At 33.6% G+C, this 25,215-nt stretch overlaps 1 protein-coding gene across 1 annotated transcript; it reads right to left on the reverse strand.

Moving 5' to 3' along the window:
* Positions 1-1,229: 1,229 nt before the first annotated feature.
* ROPN1L (rhophilin associated tail protein 1 like) lies at positions 1,230-24,919 on the reverse strand. Its single transcript, XM_074279127.1, is given in 6 exon segments — positions 1,230-1,429; positions 3,554-3,729; positions 19,368-19,532; positions 20,032-20,155; positions 24,764-24,809; positions 24,812-24,919. Coding segments are annotated over 6 exon segments (669 nt in total). The 5' UTR covers positions 24,894-24,919; the 3' UTR covers positions 1,230-1,353.
* Positions 24,920-25,215: the final 296 nt, after the last annotated feature.

Genomic DNA, 25,215 nt, shown 5'->3' on the forward strand with positions numbered 1-25,215 from the left:
TTCATTGACAATGTACCTTCCCTTATAATCTGGAGAGCTGCCTAAACTTAAATACTGAAAAGTTAATTTTTATCCAGGTTCACACATACAGTATATTGTTCAAAGGAAGATCTTAAATACAGGTTGTCTTGTTTCCAAGTAGTTCTCTTTTTGCTATATCACACCATTACACCATTTCTCTATAGTTTTTTTTTTTTTTTTAAAGTTAATATTTTGCCACTAAACCTGGTCAGGTAAATACATTTGACTAGTCCTTGTTATATTTATTCCTCCCTTTTCTAGCTAGAAGCACTTTGTTCCTTTATTTTAAGGGGCAACCTCAAAGTCTCAAATTTTACTAGCCAGCTGTAATTTTCAAATCTGCCTTTTTTTCTAAATTACTTTTTCTTTAATCAGCAACAGAGATGAAAATGATTGCGAGCTCCTTGAAGGCAGTCTGCAGCACTTAAGAGCACAGTGCCAGGCTTTACAAAGCAAGCATTAAAAACTTAATACTTATTCATTTTCATAGCTGGTCAATTTTGTGGCTCATCTTTTGTGACATTTATATTTTCACTGTAATGGTAATTCCTGTTATAAATTGCCAAAATATTGAAATTTCCTTACTATCTTTTTCTTTTATTTTTCTTTTGCCTCAGGAAAAAAAAAAAAAGTCACTTGGGGTTAAGTGACTTGCCCAGGATCACACAGCTAGGAAGTGTTAAGTGTCTGAGGCCATATTTGAACTCAGGTCTTCCTGACTTCAGGGTTAGTGCTCTATGCTCTATTCCATTGCATCATATCTGCTCCAAATTTCTCTAGTATCTTAATGGTTCATGAGAACAGTGGCACAGGAGAAAAATTTTGTATCATCTTCAGACTCCTCACTTTCCAAATAAGAATTAGTTATTTTTCTATTATATATGAATGAGGAGACAAAAATTGAGATTTCAAACAAGTCCACTTTGAAAGTATATTAACATGGAGACCAAAATTATTACTCCTGTGACTTCTTGGAACTAATTCTTATTTGGAAAGTGAGGGTTCTGAAGGTGAGACAAGATTTTTCTTACAAGTCACATTCTTACGTCATTTTTTAAAAACTGGACCCATATTACATCTCCTAGAAGAGGAACATACTCTACATTTTAAGACTCCTCATTGCTTAAAGCATGGAGAAATTAATGATTTGTCAAAGTTATTACAGCCAATATTTCCTTAAAAAAAAAAAATCACTGCAAACAAGTATGTTGGTTATGCAAAGCTGTATTTGTTGCTAAGTTTTCATAAAGCACTATTTGATTTTTTAAAGCGCTCTCTTCTCTGAAGTAGTGCCATATGTTTTTTCTGAGAAAATTTCCCCAATTTTGCTTCTTAAACTGAACGGTATTTCTTCTTGTCTTCTATGAAGAAATCTGAAACTCCTATCATTCCATCTTTACTAGAAGCTCTAAGAAAAATAAGACATTAATATTTTGTTAAGCATGGAAATTTTAAAAATTCAGTGAGCATGAAATAATGTGAATACTGAAGTTACACTGTTATTCATATTAAGGTACTTCACACCATTAAGGGTTACCTTAAAAGGCTAAAACTTTCCTACTAAATAACATTGTCTTTTGAACAACATTTTTTTAAAACTAGGATTTACTAGTTTATTTTGCCAGTTGAAATTTAGTGAACTTCTGTTTATCTAATATTAAGACCTTAAAAAATGAAAAATCATGATTAGATGCTTATTAATTATTTTAAGATTAAAAATTGGACTCTTTATGTATTTAGTTCATGGCATCAAGTTAAAAGGAAGCCCAAAAGTACAAATGTGCTTAAGAGGATGTAACATTCAAGTTAGGAGAGCCCATCAGAGATACCTTGGCTAATCTGTTCCCAAATAAGAATTCTCTCTATTTCATTCCTGACAAGTGATCAGAGTATTTAGCTGAAGACCTCCAGTGAAAGGATGATTAGTATAGCTCCTGCATACAGCCCTACCTGTTGATAATTCTTACTAGAGAAAGTTACCCTTATATTAAACCTAAATTTGCCTCTTTACAATTGCCACCCATAATTTCCCATAGGTTCAATGATTTTTTTAATATACAGAAAATAGTCAAATTGGCACAATGTCCTGCAATGGATAGAAAATGGATAGACCTGGATGTGAACTGTCTGTCTAAATACTCACTAGCTATTTGACTATCACACTCCAGGCACCCTTTTCTGACACTCTCCAATTCCACAATTTTATTACTCTTGGTTTAGCTTCCCTTCCATTCTTATCCTTCCCCAATTCTGCAGCTAAACACAGACCATAACTTTTATACTGACTATGTACTCTCCTTTCCCCGTCTTGACCACTGGTGGTAACCTAATATCTTGTTCCTTTATCTTCCTTTAGAAAGAAAATGTTAAAAAAATAATAAAAACAAATTACACCAACAATATAATTTATGTTTTAACACAAATGACACCAACTACTACCAATTTATCTTAAGACAACTTAAAATTATGATTATGCTTATTAGGCAGCTAAGTTAAAGAAAGAATTTAAGAACTCAAAGAACCAAGTTGTGTTAATACAGTATGTATATATTTTTACTTACAATGCAAATAAATATAAGATGAAAATTATTTCAAAATAATAAGATGTTTGCATTACTTGATGTGCCTGTTTTCTCTCATGCTTAGGGTATTTATAATAGATAACATACACCTCTCTCCCTTGAGGCCAAGAAGTTATTTGGGTAGCTAACCAGATAACTGAAACAAAAAACATGGTGTCATGGCATCTGCTCTGTGGAACTATTTAATTTAGAGAAATAATTTAACTTCTATGATTTTCATACATTTAACTAAACTATTTTTTGCTTTCTTTTACACACATTGCACAGATTTTTTCTTTTTTTTTTTTCTCTCACAGTTTTCTATGTCTATAATAGCTTTCCTCTTTCTGTCTAATGAATTCCATTTTAAAGGTTAGTTTTTGAGACACATGCTAGTCAGAGCACCTCACACTCAAAAAAGCATTTAATTGCATCACATAATACACCATATATAAATGAAGCAAAATCAATTCACTGAAGCAAGAATTGGAATTTAAGAAGCATTTTCCCCAGGCATTTAGAATGTGGAACAATACTGTACTTTTCTGGCTATCTACAGTAGTAACATGTTCTAATTTATCATACCAGAAATCTAAATCTCTTTGATGTATTTCTAATGTATTTCTAAATTTTTTTTTTACATCACATCATAGTCAAAATTATTTGAATGCCGACTATATGTAAAAACCAATATAAACTTACTGAAAAGTTTATTTAATGAGATGAAATTTTTTCTTCAAATGACAAAAATAGAACAGAAAATTAACCAACACAGTAAAATCAAGATGTTATCTTTAAAAATATTTTGTTTTATGTTCTAAGCAATCACAAAATCAGTCTCTCACTTTTAGTGTGTAACAAAGTACATTATAAGATTGGCTCAGTTGAAATCTAATGGAAATATGAATTTACTATAGTAGATTTTCACAGTCATTATCATAAAAGATTATCAAATTCAGTTTAACACTTACACACTGTCTTCAAGATTATTGAGAAAAAGGTTAGTTTCAGTCTCAGGTCTATCCTCATCTAATCCTGATAGATAAGTGAAGATGAAAGAGAAAGTCTCAAATGGGATACGAGCAGGTCCACCTTCGGGGTCTTCTGTAAGAATTTCACAAGCATGCTTCATTGCACTATGTAAGGTCTGGAAACAATATCACCAAAGAGAAAAATGTTAAATTTATTATTTAGTTTCATATAATAATTACAACAAAAGGGAAAATTTTTACTGAAATTCTCAAGTTAACTAGAAAAAAGGGGGGAAAAGTAAAATAGAATTGATCTAAAACATATTTTTGTGTACTATTGAAAATTATTAGGAATGAAAGATCATGAAAATGAAGAGAAAATTTATTAAGATGCTATTGGTCTGAAGCTTTAACCTCTTTAAAATGGGTCTTAATATTATAAACACATATTCAACAAACTTTGAGATTTCTTTTGTGTGTCCTAAATAAACTTCAGATCTTCAGGAGAATTAAAAAGTATTTGCTATGTTCATAATTTATTTTTATTTTCCTGATATTATTATAAGTGTGTTTATGAGTATTACAGATTCCAGCTTTGCAGAGTTTACCACTTTTTGAAGGTGTCCCCCCAAGGTTTTATTTTTGTAACAGTCATTAAAAGACAGGAATTGATTCTGCATGTTGCTCATATTTATTTAATTCTGTATGTGTGTCTGTATATATATATATATATATATATATATATATATATATATATATATATATATATTTTGCATTTGTGCTATATTAGCAATAAATATTTTTCTACTTTTTACTATCCTTATGAGTGCTGTATAATTGAAACAAATAGTTCAGAAATCTCAACACAACAAGGTAACATAAAATAATCACCACCCAATAATTATGTCATACTATAATTTCCCACCCAGAAAAAAATAACAGTGCGTTTTATGTGCTGTTCCATAAATGTTGGACTAATGTGAAAATATGTATACAAATTACAAAAATCCTTAAACATAAATCTCCACTCCAAAAAAAAAAAAAAATGAGGTTTTCTTAAAGAACTTTCGATGGATCAAATATAACTTCTCATGGAAGAATGTTTCTCAGTTCCAAACTATGCATGATATGAGTGCAAAAAAGGAATGGAATATGTTTTATAAATGTATAGTAAAAATGTTAAGTTAAATGAAAATAAGCAAATAAAGTTGATATTGTTAGTAAAACTTATCTTGAAAATACAATGGAGTTTTTATCTGACCTTCTGGAACTTCTAAAAGGTTAAAGCAGCTCCTCAAACTTTGTTTTTTCTACCTCTGTTACTTTTCATACATATTCTTTCCTATGACTTATATATACCTATCCTTCCCTCCTCCCTCTGCCTATTGTACTTCTATCAAATCTTTTTTAAGAACTGGTTTCAATTTTTTTTTCAAGTCTTACTTGACTATGACAAATCAAGAAATCTCACTTCCTTTGTATTTACGTAACAGTAACAATCACAGCAAAATCAGTAATAAGACACTATTATAAATGCTATCATGATTGCATGCCAGGCATTGTGCTACATACTTTACACTACACACTTTACAAATACAGACATTTTTGCTTTACTTAAGACTGTGTAGTAAATGTAAAGCAATTTTTATGTAACACTAATTTATCCCTACGCACTTCACTTCATTTAGCCTGTATAACAAAGACATATATAAAATACTTTCACATTACCATCATAACAGAATTATAAAATTAAAGATAAACTTAATGATAAAAGTATGCACAATAACTGTACAAAAGTTAACAAGGGCATGTAGTATATGCTGCCCCTTCCCCATCACAGAACCTGTGTGCCTTTATTTACTGGTGATTGGCTATGCAAGCTTTTGAGATATGGTTGGGTAGAGATTCTCTTTTTTCTCCCCGTTGTATTGCAAGCAATATTATCCTCAACTAGTCTTTGAATCTATCTTTACTATGCAAAAAAAGAAATCACTCAAATGATTTAATATTTCTGCCAACTGTTTTGCTGTGAACCTTTTTTTGGTTTGACATTGGGTTTTGAAGCTTTGTACAATTTTTGCTCAATTATAGAACAAAGCAGATCTATCAAGAAAACCAACCAAAAATTGAAAAATCCTAATTCAACAGTTCTTTTCCATTAAGAGTCAATCAACTCCTCTACATTCTCATCCTTGTGCGAATTTTACAATCTTGTTACTCCTTCAAATGTTTCATCTTTGTCAAATCCACAAAAATCAGGAATGAACAAGTGAGGTATATTTCCCCAAAAATTCTCTATACAAGTTTGTTACGTCTTTCCAAACTTTTCATAATTCTTTAGGTAAAGTAGAATTTGCACATAGCAAATTAATGTAAAAAGAGCTATCTGTATCTCATTTTTTCTTAACAGCAATCGAAGTTAAGTGTCATTATTATCCTTATTTTACAGTTTAAGAAACTAAGAGAAACAGATTAAATAACTTGGCTCAAGATCAAATAGCTTAGTCAATTGTCTGAATTAAACCCAATTACTCCTTTTTCTAGGCTCAGTGATTAAAAATGGTTAGGGGAGGGGCAGCTAGGTGGCCCAGTGCATAGAGCACCAGCCTTGAATTCAGGAGGACCCAAGTTCAAATCTGGTCTCAGACACTTAACACTTCCTAGCTGTGTGACCCTGGGCAAGTCACTTAACCCCAGCCTCAGAGGGGGAAAAAATAAAAATAAAAAATGGTTAGAGGATAGGGAAGAATTAGTAAATACTATGTGTCAGGCACATTATGTACTTTACAAATATTTGTAATATATCTGATAATATTCACATGACACTAACTCTAAGGAGTTAAAATCATTTAATTTTTTTTATTATATGGTGTATTTCCTTAATAAATTTTATGAGGGGGCAAAGTAAAATTGAAGCTTAAAGGGTTCATTCTAAAGTTTAAGGTAAAATGACTAATTTCCCCATTTCTATAGCAGGAGTTGTTCTCAGTAACAACACTACCTAACTTCAATCTCTAATGTACAGTTAGTTTTCCTGATATACTAATCTGATTTACATTACCACCCTGGCTTAAAGCCTCTATGGTTCCCAAGTATCGTATACAACTTCTTTGTCTAGTAATTAAGGTCCTCCACAATTGGTTCAAATGTACCAATGTCTAGTTTTATTTTTAAATCTTTTCTTTCATGTAGTTCTAGCTATACTAGGATATTAATTCTTCCTGTCCTGGCTTCTCCCAAATCTCAATGTATTTTCTCATACTTTTAATGGAAAGTCTTCTCTGCAAAATGTAATCAATTTCTTGCAAAATCCAATGGCCATTTTTCAGTCTTTCTGACCCCTCTACAATGTTAGAACACTAATAGTCTTTTCTCAAGGTTTTTGTGACATTGGTTGGTTATGGTTCTCTTCCAATATGTTGCTGATTCTTGATCTGCTTTTCAGGATTCATCATCCATATCCTGGCTGCCAATGAGTGCCAAAACAGGCTTTATTTTGAGTCATCTTATCTTTTATCTTCTCAGGGACTTCATCAAGCTCCCTTGGATTTTAGCTGTCCAGGCAGACAACTCTCAAAATCCCTCAACTCCTGAGCTCCACATACACATCTCTGATTTTCTGCTGCACTTGTGTGCTTCCTACATACATCTCAAACTCAGCTCATGTCCAAAACAATTACAGAAATTATCTTCCTTACCCCCCTCCTCCTAAAGTCACTATTCTCCTCTCTTATTCTATTGAGGGTACCACCATTCCTCAAGGTCCACAACTCTTCTCTCAATCATCTATACCTAGTTAGCTGCTAAGCCTTGTCTGCCTCCCCATTGTCATTACCATCTATCCCACTTCTCCACTAACACCACAGGCACCCTATGGGCTAGGCCCCCAGCATACATATCTCATTGAGAACATTACAACATCTTTCTTAATCTGTCCATAAAGTCTCTTTCCTCCCTACTGTTTTCCACACTACTGCCAAATTAATATCGCCAAAGCATGAGTTTGACTGTGTCACTTTTTTATTCAATTTCAGTGGCTTCCTATTGTCTTTAAGGTTAAAAATATAAACTGTTCTAATCTGATATTTAAACAATTTTACAATCTGACTCTCACCTTTCTTTTTACAAATTAAGCAATACTTTTCTCATACTTCTACATCTTAATCAAATTGGCCTGCTTTCTGTTCTTTGCACATGATGATGCTCTATCTGTTGCCACCATTCCTCAGTATAAATTGCCCCTGATGCTTGGAGTATTCTCTTCTATTTTTTCTGAAATTCCTAATTCAAGATCTTCAAAGCTCCTTTTAAGAATCTTTCATCTTGTTTAATCACCTCTTTTTATGAAATCTTTCCTGATTCCTCTCAGTTGTTAATGTCCACACTCCAATCACTGTGTATTTATTGTGTATATAAGTCATATAGTCTGTATTTATATATGTGCATTATATTCCCTCAATAGGGCAAGAGTGCTTCATTTTCATATTTGGACTCCCAATAATTGGTATTTGTTGATTTATTGATTGTTCATATTTCATGAAAGTAGGTGAGGTGGTTTTGTAGTTGGTTTTTATATTTTGTCAAGGGAACTCCTTTTTCAAGGCCTAATTATATCCTTTCCATTAAGATTTGTTTCAACTGAACAAATACTTTTCACATAAAGTCAGAAATTCTTTATGGATAGGTTAATATAATAAAAATGACAATTTTGTCTAAATTTATCTACTTCTTCAGTGCCATAACAATCAAACTGCCAAAAAATTATGCTATAGAGCTAGAGAAAATTTTAACAAAATTCATATGAAGAACAAAAGGTCAAGAATATCAAGGGAATTAGTGAAAAAAATGCAAAGGAAGGTAGGGCCCAGACATATCAGACCTAAAACTACATTACAAAACTGCAGTCATCAAAACTATTTGGTACTGGCTAAGAAGTAAGAGCATTGGATCAATGGAATAGATTAGGTACACAAAACACAATAGTCAATGACTTGTTTACTGTTTGATAAATCCAAAGACTCCAGATTTTGGAATAAGAACTCATCATTTGATAAAAAAAATAAAAAAAAAACTGCTTGGAAAAATGGAAAATAGTATTGTAGCAATACTAAGTACTGACTAACATCTCACACTCTTTATATCAAGATAAGGTTAAAATTGATTTGTAATTTAGATATAAAGGGTGATATTATAAGCAAATTAGGAGGACAAATGATAGTTTATCTGTCAGATTTTTATAGAAGGGAAGAATTTATGACCATCTTTGGATAAGGGAGGAATTTAGGACCAAACAAAATATAAAGAAACTATTAAATACAAAATGTATAATTTTGATTAAATTAAGGTAGTTTTGCACAAACAAAACCAATTATCAGCCAAGATTAGACAGGAAGCAGAAAGCTGTGAAAATTTTTACAGCCAATGATTCTGGTTCAAATTTATAAGAACACAAGTCAAATGATAAAAGGATATGAATAGACATTGTTCAGTCATATCTATAGTCATATAAAAATGCTCTAAAGAACTAATGATTGGAAAAATGCAATTTAGAACAACTCACCACTTCACACTCACCTATCAGACTGGCTGACAGGAAAAATTAAACTATCAGGAACTGTGAGAAAACGGGGACACTAACACATTATTGGTAGAGCTGTGAACGGATCCAGCCATTTTGGAGAGCATTTTGGAACTATGCCCAAAGGGCTATAAAAACTGTGTATACCATTTGATCTAGAAGTGCCAATATTGGGTTTGTATCCCAAAGAAATCATAAAATGAGAAAAAGGGACCCACGTGTACAAAATTGTAGCAGCTTCTGTGGTGTCAAAGAATTGGAAACTGAGTGCATTGCTCATCAATTGGGGAATGAATGAATAAATTTTTATTATATGAATAACAGAATGAATGTAATAAATGCTGAACAGGCTTTCAGAAAAGCCTGGAAAGACTTACATGAACTGAGGCTGAGTGAAGCAAGCAAAACATTGTATACAGTAACAGTAAAATTATATGATGATCAATCATGATAGACTTGGCTCTTTCTCAGCAATACAGTGATCCAAGACAATTCCAATACATTTGGGATGGAAAATACTATTCACATCGAGAGAGAGAACTATAGAAACTAAATGCAAATCAAAGCATACTATTTTCACCTTTTTTTTCTTCTGTTTTTTTTTCTCTTTTCCTCCTTTTTTTTCCAGATTTTTCTCTCCTAATATGACTCATATGGAAATGTATAAAAAAATGAAAGTACATGTATAACCTAAAAATAAACCCAAACCCTTATTTGGTCCTTCAGTTCCCACTATCATCCTCTTTGTAACTAGACTCAAAAAGACTGTCTTAATGGATATCTTTGCTTTCTCTCTTTTTTTCTGAGGCAATTGGAGTCAAGTGACTTACCCAGGGTCACACAACAGCTAGGAAGTATTAAGTGTCTGAGTCCAAATTTGAACTCAGGTCCTCTTGACTTCAGGGCTGGTGATCTATTCACTGCCCCTCCTAGTTGTCCCTTTTTTCTCATGCTTAATTCCTTAACCTCTGACTTTATTTCACTGAAACAGTTCTCTTTAATTATCTTTCTATATCTAATGACCTTTTTTCAATCCTCTTTGATCTCTCCTTTACATTCTATCTTTTTCCATTAAGACTTCTGTTTTCAATTGAAAAACACTTTTCATAGTCAGAATTCTTCATGGATAGGCTAATATAATATGAAGAAAGATTTTTAGCCTTTGACACTATGGACCATTTATTCCTCAATGCTCTAGGTTTTCATAATATGGCTCTTTTCTGGTCTTCTCTCTTTTCCGACTGCTCCTTCTATCTCCTTTGCTTGATTCTCCTCCAGATCACACCCTCCAATTTTTAAGTATCACACAAGGTTTTGTCTTGAGTCATCTTTTTTCCCTCCATACTACACTTCACTTGATATCTCATCAACTCCAATGGATTTCATTACCATCTCTATGATGATGGTTCAAAAAATTTACCTTTCCTACCTCAATCTCCCTACTGATGTCTAATCTCACTTCTCCAGCTGCTTTTTAGACATCTCAAATTGGATATTCAGTAGACTTCTTAACATGACTTTATCTTTCCCCTCAAAATCCTCCCCTTCCTATTACCTTCCTGATACCATAGAGGGCAATGCCATCGACCCAGTTCTTCAGGCTTATAACCTAAGAATCACTGTTTCTCACACCCTCTCACACATACCCAATCCCACAATATTCAAACCATTGCCAAGGCCTGCTGATTTCACCTTTGCAACATTTTACATATACGTCCACTGCACCAGAATTGATCACATAATTTTCTTTTTACTGTGTACAATGATCTCCTGGTTCTACTCACTTCACTCCACATCAATTCATCTCAGTCTCTCCAGCCCTCAAATCATTCTGTTGATCACTTCTTATAGAATAATAATATTCCATAACATTCATATACCATAACTTATTCAGCCATTCTCCAATTGATGGGCAGTTTCTTGCCACTACAAAAAGGGCTTCCATAAACATTTTTGCACATGTGGGTCTCTTTCCCTCCCTTAAGATCTCTTTAGGATAGAGGCCCATTAGAGATACTGCTAAATCAAAGAGCATGCATAGTTTTATAGCCTTTTGGACACTGTTCCATATTGCTCTACAGAAGATCAGTTCACGACTCCAATAACAATGCATGTCCCAGTTTTCCCACATTTCTCCCAACATTTATCATCATCTTTTCCTGTCATCTTAGAATGGCATCAACTTCTTGAATGATTATTAAATGACAAATCTTGTTAAGTTTAATGCCTGATTATCCAAAGAATACCTCAACTTTGAAAATAAGGTACACAAAGGATAAAATAATGTTCAAAGTATGATGTCGTATCTAAAAGTATTCATTGTTTCCTTTAACATTTTCTCTGTTGAAGAGAAGATCTAATCCAGTTCCAACTGATCAATGATGGACAGAATCAGCTACACCCAGAGAAGGAACACTGGGAAATGAGTGTAAACTGTTTGCATTTTTTGTTTTTCTTCCCAGGTTATTTTTACCTTCTGAATCCAATTCTTTCTTTGCAACAACAACAACAACAATAAAAAAAATTCGGTTTTGCACATATATATTGTATCTAGGAGATACTATAACATATTTAATATGTATGGGAATGCCTGCCATCTAGGGGAGAGGGTGGAGGGAAGGAGGGGAAAATTTGGAACAGAAGTGAGTACAAGAGATAATGTAAAAAATTACCTATGCATATGTACTGTCAAAAACGTTATAATTATAAAATTAATAAAAAAAAAAAACAAGAGGTTTCTGAGAAAGACTTTCCAATATGATTATATTCAAAAAAACAACAACAAAAAAAACCCTCAACTTTACAAGTAAAGGCAAAATCAGATAACAGATCATACTTTTTTAAAATTGAGATTTTAAATGGATCCTAAGCTTAATATAAGCAAACATTTTGAAATAGGGTTAATTGGCCCAACCTCATTTCAATATAATAAATTCCTTTACTCCAAAACAAACAAACAAACAAAAAAAACCAAAAACAAAAACAAAAAACATTCTCTCTGTTGGCAGGAAAGACCCAGGGGTAGATAATAAAATGGAAGACCAACAATCCCACTTTATGGAATTTGGATTTGTCGATCTTCTAACACAGGGTTTTTACAAAGGCCTGACTTTTCATAGCCTATTCTACTGCCATCTAGTGTCAAGATACAACTAGCAAAATATTTGGCAAATTGTATTACCTTACAAAGAATATTTCTGATCTTAATTTATGGCCAAGTACTCAGTTGATATGGGGTGCAGTAGATCCTAAAAACTTGACTTGGGTAAGGATAGGTATTGGGAGGTAAAGAGGGAAAAAGAATGGGGCAGATAATTTGTATTGTACTCTTAAGGATTAATTCGCTCATTATTCAGAGATCTCTGAAGATATAGTTCTAGCACATATGTCAAAAAGTTTCCAACAATTTGCATCAACAATGAGGTATTTTAAGTGAGAAGCTATTAAAAATGACGTTTTTACTGGACTTAAGAACCAATACATATAGATATATTGGATTTAAAACTGGGAAAACATTTTAACAGTCAAAGGTTCTGATAAAGGCTTCATTCCCAAAATATAGAGAGATTTGACTAATTTATAAGAAATCAAGCCATTCTCCAATTGATAAATGGTGAAAGGATATGAACAGACAATTCTCGGATAAAGAAATTTAAACTATTTCTAGTCATATGAAAAGATGCTCCAAATCATTATTAATCAGAGAAATGCAATTAAGACAACTCTGAGATACCACTACACACCTTTCAGATTGGTCAGAATGACAGGGAAAGATGATGCAGAATGTTGGAGGGGATGTGGGAAAATAGGGACACCCATACATTGTTGGTGGAACTGTGAATACATGCAGTCATTCTAGAGAGCAATTTGGTACTATGCTCAAAAAGTTATCAAACTGTGCATACCCTTTGACCCAGCAGTGTTGCTACTGGGTTTGTATCCCAAAGAGATCTTAAAGAAGGGAAAGGGACCTGTATGTGCAAGAATGTTTGTGGCAGCCCTCTTTGTGGTGGCCAGAAACTGGAAACTATGTGTATGCCCATCAATTAGAGATTGATTGAATAAATTGTGGTGTATGAATACACCCTGACCGCCTTCTCTTCAGTCGCCCACATCTGCTGCGACATCAACTACGGTTGACTAATTTGCAACCTTCACGCCAACGGAGCCTCCATATTCTTTATATGCCTATTTTTACATGTAGGCCGAGGGATCTATTACGGATCATACCTTTATAAAGAAACCTGAAATATAGGAGTAGTCTTATTATTAACTGTTATAGCTACTGCATTCATAGGCTATGTCCTACCCTGAGGTCAAATATCATTCTGAGGTGCAATTCCATAATTATGGAATATTATTGTTCTGTAAGAAATGACCAGCAGGATGATTTCAGAATGGCCTGGAGACTTACATGAACTTATGCTGAGTGAAATGAGCAGGACCAGGACATCATTGTATACCTTCAACAACAATACTGTATGATGATCCATTCTGATGGATGTGGCCATTTTCAACAATGAGATGAACCAAATCAGTTCCAACAGAGCAATAATGAATTGAACCAGCTACACCCAGCAAAAAAACTCTAGGAGATGATTATGAACCACTAAATAGAATTTCCAGTCCCACTAATTTTGTCTGCCTGCATTTTGGATTTCCTTCGCAGACTAAATGTACACTATTTCAAAGTCCAATTTGTTTTGTATAGCAAAACAACTGTTTGGTCATGTATTGTATTTAATTTATATTCTAATATATTTAACACTGCCATCTGGAGGAATGGGGAAAAGGAGGGGAAAATTGGAACAAAGGGTTTGGCAATTGTCAATGTTGTAAAATTACCCATGCATATATCTGGTAAATAAAAACTATTAAGAGAATTTTAAAAAAAAAACCACAAAAAAATAAATAAAAATGATGTTTTTTCACAGAAAATCTACAAGGTTGAAAATTCCATATATTCAAGTCAAGATCAGTTGTTGGTATGACAAATCAATTTCAAAGTATCTGAAAAACCTGAATGATATTCATAGAAGCCAATTTGCTTTATAAAGCCTTGAAATCTAAGGAAGGCATACATTCTTAACATTTAGTTTATTAACTAAATACCACATAGACAACAGTGTATGATCCAATATGTCATGTCATCTTTTTAAAGAAGCACAATGAAAACAAAAAGGAAAATTATGGAACCCACTGTAAAATCTGAAGTAATTCAGCTTTAAAGTGTATCTCCAATGTATCTTTAACTTAAAATATATTGTCAGATATACCCATTATACTCCAAGAATTCATGAAATTAAAAATCTGAGCATAAGAAGTTTCCTCAATTACCTGTGAGAGCTTTGAAAGAATTAAATTCAATTAAAATGAACAAAGGAAAACGATCTTAAAAGACAAGACTCTTACAGAGCAATATGTTTCTACTAGAGAGACAACCATAAGATTCGGAGGAAAGGGAGAATGGCAAGAGGGCAAAGGTATATTAACAAGTATATTGTCTAAAACTGTAGCTAAAGAGCAACTCATTTCTTATGGGAAAAATTTTAAAGACACCACATTAGAGAAACAAAACTTTTTTTTTTTTTTTTTTTTTTTCCCCCCCTGAGGCTGGGGTTAAGTAACTTGCCCAGGGTCATACAGCTAGGAAGTGTTAAGTATCTGAGGCCAGATTTGAACTCAGATCCTCCTGACTTCAGGGCTGGTGCTCTATCTTCTGCACCACCTAGCTGTCTCCCAAAACCAAACTATTTCTTGTTAATAGTTCTACTTCATTTTCACAAAAACAAGAGTATAGCTTGACATTAATTTCCTGCCAAGTACTCAATGTGAATACTGAAATAATGGATTCTAGTTGTACCTTTTGCTCCACACCCTTGGGAGTGGGTTAGTGTAACAATTAGTGCTTTTTTCCACATACAGGTTTAGTATATGTGAGGCGGATTCTCATTCCCCAGTCTACTTATTAGGAGCTGTATTTACTTCCATGATTAGTCTCCATCTTGCCTCTGCTTGCTTTTCATGAAAACCCTCAAAGGAAATACAGGGCAGGGCAATCATGCTCTTATAATCTATGTAGTAATGTCTATTAGTATTTTTATATTCAAGTATAAAGAAAGAAGTACTTTCTCAGCTATTCAGTCAAAATTTACTCCATGTCTACGCACCATAATCAACATAGTCATGTAGGATAACTCACTCATTATTCTCCAGTCCAGGGACACAGTACATTAAACAGCCTGTTTTTATACTACCAGCAAGCCCAAAACTTTTGTTGTATTTTTTAAAATGTCAGAGTTCCTAGGTCAGGGCATACAAAAATTGGCAAATATCCTCAAACAAGAGGATAGCATAAACTAATGTCATAATTAGTTCAAAGTTAAGACTGAACTCAATGAATGAGAGTTTAAAACCCTATTACATATATATATATATATATATATATATATATATATATATATATATATATATATATATTCACTTTACTCCCCAGTTATATGCATCCATAAGGGTGGGCACTGGTGTAGGGAGTTATATGCATCCATAAGGGTGGGCACTGGGGTAGGGTAGGAACCATATAAATTTGTAAAACAAGATTTAATCACAAATGTATTTTCCAGCAACATATCACAGAATTACAGAGTTGGAAGGGACCTTCAGTAGTCATCCAGCCCCCCCTCCCAGAATTGAAAGATTATTCCTACAATGACATACGATTATTCCTACAATGATATACTGCAAACAAGTGTTCTGATGGCCTATCCAGGAAATCCAACCCATTCTAATTTGGATAGCTCTATCAACTCTGAATCTGCCTCTCTGTAACTTTTGCCCCCTTGCTTCTTGCTCTGCCCCTTAAAATCAAAGGAAACAAATCCCTCTTCCAAATGATAACCTTTTAAAGTATCTGAAAAACATTTTTATTGCTTCCACCAATTCTTTCAATTGTTAATCCTTCTACAGGTCAGAATTGGCTCTTGTAACATGCCAGATGACATCCTTTGGATGGTCCTCAGCTTATCATTAAATTTCCTAAATTGTGGTATCCTCTAAAACGTAACACAATGCTTTAGATTGATCTAACTGGAGAAGAGTACAGAAGGAATACTGCCATTTAATTTCTTGAAGTGAGGCTGTTGTCTTAATGGATTCCAAGAACATGATAGCTTTCTAGGCTCTCACTTAGCTTGTGGTCCATTAGAATGACTTTCTTTCCCAACCCATCTTTTTCAAACTGCTGTTTAACCCAAGCTACCACTCCACCCTTCTTACCTTTTCTTGTGAAATTGACACTGGAATGTTTAACTTTGTATTTATCCCTACTATATTTCATCTAGTTAGAATAAAAATTAATAGGGGGAAAAGAGAAGGAAAAATATGTATATCTCACTATTAAAAATAACATTATAAAAACCTTTGCTTTAAGGCTTGCAAAAACTTTAAAGTTTCTCCTCCTACATGATATCTGGTGAGATGTTTCCTCAATGGCATAATCTAAATTTAATACATGTGAGCAATGGACTCATTTGCCAGTACAATAAATGTGTACTATTAGCCATCAACTGATAGAATGTGTAGCTTTATTCATGACAAAATGTCGCCATCTAGTGTAAAAACATTTTAAACAGGTGTTCCTCTGAGAATTGAATTTACTTTCTTGTCCTTCCATATGTATATTGAGATGCCTCAATGTCATTCTGATCTTCCCCCTTTTGTACATACTGAACTTGTAACAGAGATATAGCAGTAATTTATTATGTCAATTACTAGAAGCTCTTGGGCCAATAGTTACGACCTTGTCCAGGGTTGACATTATAAACCCTAACCTGAAGTAGTTGTGTCCAAAGTCAAAATTTTTTTCATTACACATCCATTTTTTTTTTTTTATCCAGACTAATCAGTTGTTTATTTCCATTTTTGGAGTTTTAGAGCTATCTCCTTCACATATGAACAGGTTATCTCTTTTTAATATTTTCCCTAATCAAGAATCATCCTTCACTAAACACACTATCATCTCAAATTATCTTTTCCTCTGTTTTCTGACACTTGAAATTCCATTTTGCAAAGGTCTGAAATTCTCTTTCTGGCCCTCTTTCCTCTCCCCAACACCTTCTTTTGTGGGCATCCAAGAAATATAGAAGTTTCTTGAGAATAATTTATAACTAGGACTATTATTTCATTTATGTGTTATACAGGACATCTATGTCCTCTTAAATGTTTAACAAGTCTTTTCTTTTAGCTGTTAAATTATTTCACTTGGTGATTTCATCAGCTTCTAAGGATTTAATTATCTCAATGCTGATGATTCTCAAATCTACCTTTCCTGTTCCAATCTTTGTGCTGACCTCCAGCCTCGCATCTCTAACTGCTTTTTAAGACATCTCAAACTAGATGTCCAGCATGTCCAATCCTGAATTCACTATCGTTTCTTTTCCTTTAAATCCTATCCCACCATAACTATTATCCAATCTTTCAATTACTGTAAAGAGCAACATCATCCTTCCACAGTTCCTCAGATTCACAATCTTTAGGAGTTATCTTAGATTTCTCACTCTCCTTCACAACCTATACCAAATCTGTCGCCAAAGCCTGTCAATTTCCGCTTTGCAATCTCTATTACATACCCTCTCACTCTGGTGCAGGTGTGCTCATTACCCTCATATACCACCCACACTATTGCAGTGGCCTGCTGGTGGGTCAGGCTGCCTCAAAAATCTCTCCTCACTCCAATTTAATCCTCCTCCCTTCAACTCACCAAAATGATCTTCCCCCCACAATGAGTTTCATTTAATCACCTCCAGGAACAAATATAAAATAATCTGGTATTCAAAAGCCTTTCATAACTTCCTCCTTCAGTCTCCCATATCTTACCTCCTTGTCACAGACTATTTGATTCAATGGCAAGGCTTCCATATTATCCTAATCAAGACATTCCCATCCTTCAGCTCAGGTTCTGTTGGCTGCCTCCATGTCACAAATTCTCTCCCTCCTCATTTCTGCTGAATTCCCTATCTTTGAAGTCTTCTTGAATTCCCTATATTCTTTGAAATCTCAATTAAATCCCATCTTCTATTTTCTTCAACCTCCCTTAAATCCAGTATTTTCCCTCTCATTTACAGCTCCTTTGGTTTGCTTTTTGTCTCCCATTAGACTGTGAGTTGCTTGAGGACAGATTATTTTAGTTTCTTTCTATCTCCCCAGTGCTAGCATTATAGTAAGTGCTTAATAAATGTTTACTGACTGATATTTTACATAGTATCTGCAAAACACTCAAATCACTAATTGTAGTTTATTTGATTATGGTTTTGAATTAGAATTATTTTATGCTTTCTTTACAAACAAGGAAAGCGTGAAAAACAGATTAGGTTAAGACAAGAAATGAAAGGACTTTTCTATTTAACAGTGATGATAGATTTGTTTTTTAATTTGCCAACATTTTTTCTGTGTTTAGTAATGCGATTTTTTCCCCAGAAAATACATTTAAATAATGTCACTGAATTTAAAAGGATCAAGATTTAAAACAGATTGGCGATTCCATAGATACTCCTCTCCTCCAAAGAAGATCACAATTGCATTATGACTAAGAGTTGATGTGATCAAAAAATGTATGGCCCTAGGGGTCAATCTGTCAATGAGGTCCTTTCCAAACTTAAGTAGGCTGGCTCCAGACTCATATTTAAAGGACCTGGCATGATCTCTGAAGTCAGGTTATTGTCATGCTACAATGAGGAACATCACAAGAAGGCACATCAGAGGTACAGTTTTAGATTATGGAAATAAACTATAAAATGAAAATTACAGATCATGAATAAAATTGCTGAAGAGGTCATAGTACTTCTCAACTTTAGTTATTCAAAGTCATAAATCTATTTAAATATATGTTTTTGATGTTTAGAGGCAGCCAGGTGAACTCGGTAGATTAGATTGTGCTAGGCTCAGTTAGGAAGAACTAAGTTCAAATCTAGCCTCAGATACAAGCTGGGCAGGTTACTTAGCCTTTTTTTTTTTCCCCCAGTTTCTTCAACTGCAGAATGGGGGTTATAAAGCACCTATACCTCCTATGGTTATTGTGAGGAACAAACAAGATAATAATTGTAAAGCATTTAGCATAGTGTCTGACACATTAAGAGGCACTATATATAAATGCTTTATTTCCTTCTCTTCCCTCCCTCCCTTCCACTTTTGGCTATCCAATACAAAAAAGTTATTTAAATGTTATCTATAGACACCTACCCCACCCAGCATGCTACAGGCAAGTGAGAAAAATTTCATCCATTCTACTGCGTCTTCTTCCATAGGATCCATTCTGAGAATGAAACCGAGTGTTTCTACTGGCAAGCACAGAGTCTTCCATTTCTGCTGAAGTTCTCTTAAATCCACAATTTTTTTGTGAGAAAGCTTTAAGAAATAGAAATGAAAAGTTAAAATCATGTAGAATAGAAAGGCAGTTTTAAACAAAAATACTGATTGTCATTCTAAATTTCAAGTACTCTAAGAAAATTATTTTCTCTTTCATGTGTGAAAAAATTAAAAGAAACTCATAATAATGTATAATAATATATGTCAAAAATTTCGAACTAGAAGCTACACTGAAGATGATTTAATTCAACCTCCTTCATTATGAGGGAATTGAAGTCATAAGAGACAAAGTAGTTTTCCTAAAGCTATATAAGAGTCTTTTAAACTTTTAAAATTTGTTGGATGTGAAAATAAAACTTGCATAGATTTGATTTCAAGAAGTAAAAAACTAAACTACAGAAATAATATTAGAGTTACAGTTCAAAGATACTAGATACTATATGGGTGTTTTATTTATGTATGATATGGGTGTTTTTTTAAATGGGAGGAAGGGTGGCAGGGGAACCAACTGGTTGTTGGCCGGATAGGTTTTTTGTACCTGCTTATGTAAAACTTTAAGTAGTCCTCTTGTCAATCCTGAATCTGTTTTCTGGGTAGCAACTGGCAATTCAACTCTATCCTTTACAGGAAGGGGATCACCTTTTGACAAAGCTGAAAAATATCTAACAGTAAAAGAAGCATTTTAGAAAAAGCTCATAGGATCACTATAATATGAATAAATTAATTTTGCTAGTGGTTCCAAAAAGTCAAAAGATGTTAGCCAAAAAATTAAACTTTTCATTTAGGCTCTTGCATTCATCTAGAACAAAGATTAAAAGTCAAACAAACAGGGACCACTAAATTGTATATAAAGAGCCTTCATATACTACATATTTATAAAATATTTATGTTTTGCTGCATTTTTATTTTGTTAAATTAAAATTATATTTAAATCTGCTTCAGGCTACATTCAGTTCTATGGATCTCGTGATCTGCAGGCCATCTGTTTTGACATTTCCTATCTAAAGCATCAAGTCTAATTAAATGAGTTCTCAAGTAGTTGCATTGTTTAAATTTTCTTCTGTTAAAATTTCTTCTGTTCCCCTCTTTGAAGTTTTTCTAAAATACAACAATAAGTTTCCCCCATTATGATTATCATTTCATAGAAGCCCCAATTCAAGCAGATTTTCTCTTAATGAACTAGTGATAAAACCAGATGCTAATCACCTGAGTTCTGCTGCACTAAGGAAGACATCTTAATCTATACTTGCCTTTTCCTCATTCTCCAATAGTCATAACCCTCCACCATTTTCCCACCAACCCCCTTCATTTTTCCTTTCTAAAATAAGTAGGGACTACTCAGGTTTGAAGCCTTTCCCAATGGATTCAAAGAATAAATACACTCAGTCAATTGGAAATTGGTATACTGTCAGGCTCTGGGAAAAGAGGAGAAATACTTGAGCAGAGGTGGTCATAGCACTGGCTACTGGCTACTACTAAGTGTATGCATGCAGAATGACTTCTTTGCTGCTCTTTGGTATATTTAGCAAATATAGCTCATTTCTTGAACCTAATTCATTTTAGCACACTATTCATTAGGCTTATCTTGAAGAGAAACTTAAGCACTCATGTATGAAATAACATCTTACTAAGGTGGGGTTCCAGACCAAAAAACCTTATGGAATTCAGGTAACAGATTCATGATCTTGTAAGAATACTATTTTTCCCTTACTAGCTCCTGTAACCATTGAATCCTCTTTAATATGAGGAGGAAGAATTTAAAACACTTGCATTTTAATAGTCTTGAGATTTTCAAAATGCTTTATATACATGGGTTCAAATGATCATCAAAACAATCCTATGAGGTAGGTCAATACACAAATTTTATATTAAATGGAATTCCAGAGGAGTAAAGTGGTATCCAATGTTATTAATTAAAGATTATTTAAGAATTAAACCACAATCTTAGGTTTTCTGACTAACAGAAGAAACAAAAAAGATTAATATTTTTAAAAAATAGGGTTTACTAAGAATTTGTGGCCAAAATTATTTTTAATTAAGAATTTGTGGTCAATTACATGAACTGATGCTAAGTGAAATGAGCAGGACCAAGAGCTCATTATATACTTCAACAACAATACTATATGATGATCAATTACGGTGGATGTGGCCCTCTTCAACAATGAGATGAACCAAATCAGCTCCAATAGAGCAGTAATGAACTGAACCAGTTTCACCCAGGGAAAGAACTCTGGGAGATGACTATGAACCACTACATAGAATTCCTAACTCTATTTTTGTCCACCTGCATTTTTTATTTCCTTCACAGGTTAATTGTATACTATCTCAAAGTCCTATTTTTTTGTACAGCAAAATAACTGTACAGATAAGTATACATATATTGTACTTAATTTATGCTTTAACATATTTAACATGTATTGATCAACCTGCCATCTGCAGGGGAAGGAGGGGAAAAATTGGAACAAAAGGTTTGGCAATTGTCAATGCTGTAAAATTACCCATGCATATATCTGGTAAATAAAAATTATAAATTTTTTAAAATGCCATAAAAAAAGAATTTGTGGTCAAAATTATTTTTAATATTTTAAGGGCTGAAAAATCATATTTACAAAGGTGATTTATTTTGTTCATCATGTTTTTATGTTTTCTTCTGTTTCACAAATTTTGCCCAACATAATTTATGAAATCTGTCAATGATATCTGCAATACTTTCAGTTTTACACATATTTTTATGCTTAAATATTATCCTTTATGGCATATTAGACAAAGACAACAACCATCCTTTATTACTTCATCAATTAAGGCTCAAGAGTGTTGTTAAGATATGTGTCCTTTTAGTCAACTGTGACAACTATGCATCATAATGATATCTAAAACAAGGGACTCCCAAGATGTAATATTGCATCAAACTTTCCCCAGAATATTGATAGGAATTTTATACATTTTTCATTAAAAATTAATTTTTAGTGAAATGGAGGACAAATCTAGAAAGGCCAGAATTATGCAATTTCGATGAAAAGTAAACTAAAACAAAGTAGGACTAGCTTTTCTGGCAAGTACTTTTAAATAGGAAAGGCAAGCTTGGCTGAATAAGAATTAAAATTAATTCATTCTCCATCATCTAAGATGCTCTTATTATGTAAGAACATGACATTAGAAGCTTGTCTTTAATTGACCACAGAGAAATACTATTTTAAGTTTAAGTTCACCTCAAAACTAAAAAAAAAATCAGTGTTAATAACCATTATGATGAAGTTCTTGATTTAATATTTTAAATTAAAACTTGTAAGGGGAGGTGATTCAGTGATCTCTTAAGCATTGCTGATCACAGTCAATCAAACCAAGACAATATGTCTTTGGATTACATGTTTTTGGATTAGGGGAGTTAACTAGATAACAATCCTTGGAATACATAAATATCTTAATTTAGAAGGTTTGGGAGCTAACTAGTACAAATGGCTAAAAGACAAATTAGGAAAACTTGGGTTCAAATGTAGCCTCTGACACATGGCAGCTTATATGACCTTTCATTGTGTTTAACATAACCCTTCCCTAAAATCTAGACTGTATACTATTATTGCCTAATTGTTTAATTGTCTATACTAATGAAAGTATAAAATATTCCACAAAACTAAAATGAGGTTTAAACCACATACATAAGTACCAATTGAAAATACTTCAGTTCCCATTTTATGGATATAAATAAAATAAAATGAGATACCTAATTAAGAGGCACCTAGTTTGATCAATATAAATTTGGAAAGGAGGGAAAATGAACTTGCTGGTCAGAGAACATGGATTTTGATCTTGTGATTTAGCATTATCTGTTCTCACTCCTTGAAATGGGAAAACGTTAAAACAATCTCAGGAAGATGAATAAAAAACTTTAAAACTCTACATTTCACATTTATATAGCATTTTAAAGCCCTGCAGAGAACTTTTACTAAGTCTTATTTCTTTGTATCTCAGAAACTCTAGTAGGTTGGAGCTGTTTTTAAGTGTGTTTCCTGTTTTTTTCCCCTTGTAGGGAAATAACCAAAGTAGTAAAAAATAATTTTAAAAATATGTCAAGGTGTTTGGATAACTGGCCAGCCTTGGGGTTAGCGTGTGACACACTAGTTGCTTGACTGTTTAGATTCATCTAATCTCCTAGGACTTCTGGGCAACTTTAAATTATAAGTAGTGATATACTGAGTTTCCACACCAAGATATTCCTAAACAGATGACAGGTTGACCTCACTTCCCCCAAAAAAATCCTTACTACAGAATTCAATAATAGAAGCATAGGCAAAAGATTTCCACCAAGAATCATAAAAGAATGGGGCATGGACTTTTGAACCCATTGTGACCTACTGAACAATGGAACTGCTGGGAGAAAGGATGGCCATATAAAGCATTAGGGAAAAGAACTACAATCGTAACAAAGAACAACAACAATGGAACGTGAAAGGATTAATGAACTTAGTCTTCCTTCACAACCCTCAGGAAGTGAAGTGGAGGGGGAGAGAAGATGTAAAGTGCTACCCTCAACGCCTTGGCCAGTCTGGTGGCCACAGAACAACATTTCTAAATGCAGAAAATTAAATACATTGGATTAGAAAAGAAACCAATTATATACTTAAATACACTTATCAAAATAAAATCTTTTCTAAAAATTCAGATTTCTCTGAAATCTCTCTCTAGCTAGGAACCTAGGTTAAGGGAACTCCTTCCTTCCAAACTATTCTCCACACTTTCTATGAGCAGCAGCGACCTTGACACACAAGAATATAACTATGAGGTAGACAAACATCCCAACCGCCCTCACTTTAAAACAACACTTTTTAAAGAATGTCACAAAGGTATCTGAGTTTAGACAGTCTTCACTAATTCCTGCAAGTTTGTATATTTAGCTTTTCGAGTTCTCCCCAATCACATTTCTAAACATAAAAAACCAACAATGGAGCAGCCAATCAGGGAGTAGTCTCTCAGCAGGTGTTCGCGCAGACCAATCACAGGCAGTGTGAGCTATCCCAAAGTTGTCCGCATAGACTTATTTAATAGTACTAAAAAGGGAAACAGTTTGTGGCCAAAGAAAAATCCTATAACTTGGGGCAAATAAAACTTACACTAAATAATTTTTAACAAGAAAAGTTACAACAGCATAGTGTCCATTTAAGAAAAAGGCTTGAGAGTTCCTTTGTTGAAATATCACGGATTTCAAACAAAAATCCAACCCAAGCAAAGCAGAGGACCTGCTTCAGGTGATTCCAAAGAGGACAGACTCTTACCCTGCAGACCACTGTAATACATCGGTTGGTTGAGTTCTAATAGCAGCTTTGTGAATTGTTTCAAGATATCAGGAAGTTCTGGGGGTATATGAATCTGCTGAGCGCAGAACATGGTATCTGGAAGAGGCATGATTCTTCGGGATTTTAGCAACCCAAGCCTGAAAAGAAAGATTAAGTAAAATGTCCTATGGATATAATTAAAAGGCTTATTGCTCTATATGCCCTAAGAGGAGGATCATATTTACCGGTGTGGTTTAGTTATCCTGATTTTTTTAAGGGAGAAAGTTAAGAGCAGAGGCGAGGCTGATTGCAAAAAGTAAAGCTTCCTGGATATTTTGGGGAGAGGAGAGAAGAGGTAGGGAATCACACACACACACACACACACACACACACACACACACACACACACACACACACACACACACACACCACACACACACACACGAATTTTT

Source organism: Sminthopsis crassicaudata, chromosome 1 (genome assembly GCF_048593235.1).
Source record: "Sminthopsis crassicaudata isolate SCR6 chromosome 1, ASM4859323v1, whole genome shotgun sequence".
Lineage (NCBI taxonomy): Eukaryota > Metazoa > Chordata > Mammalia > Dasyuromorphia > Dasyuridae > Sminthopsis > Sminthopsis crassicaudata.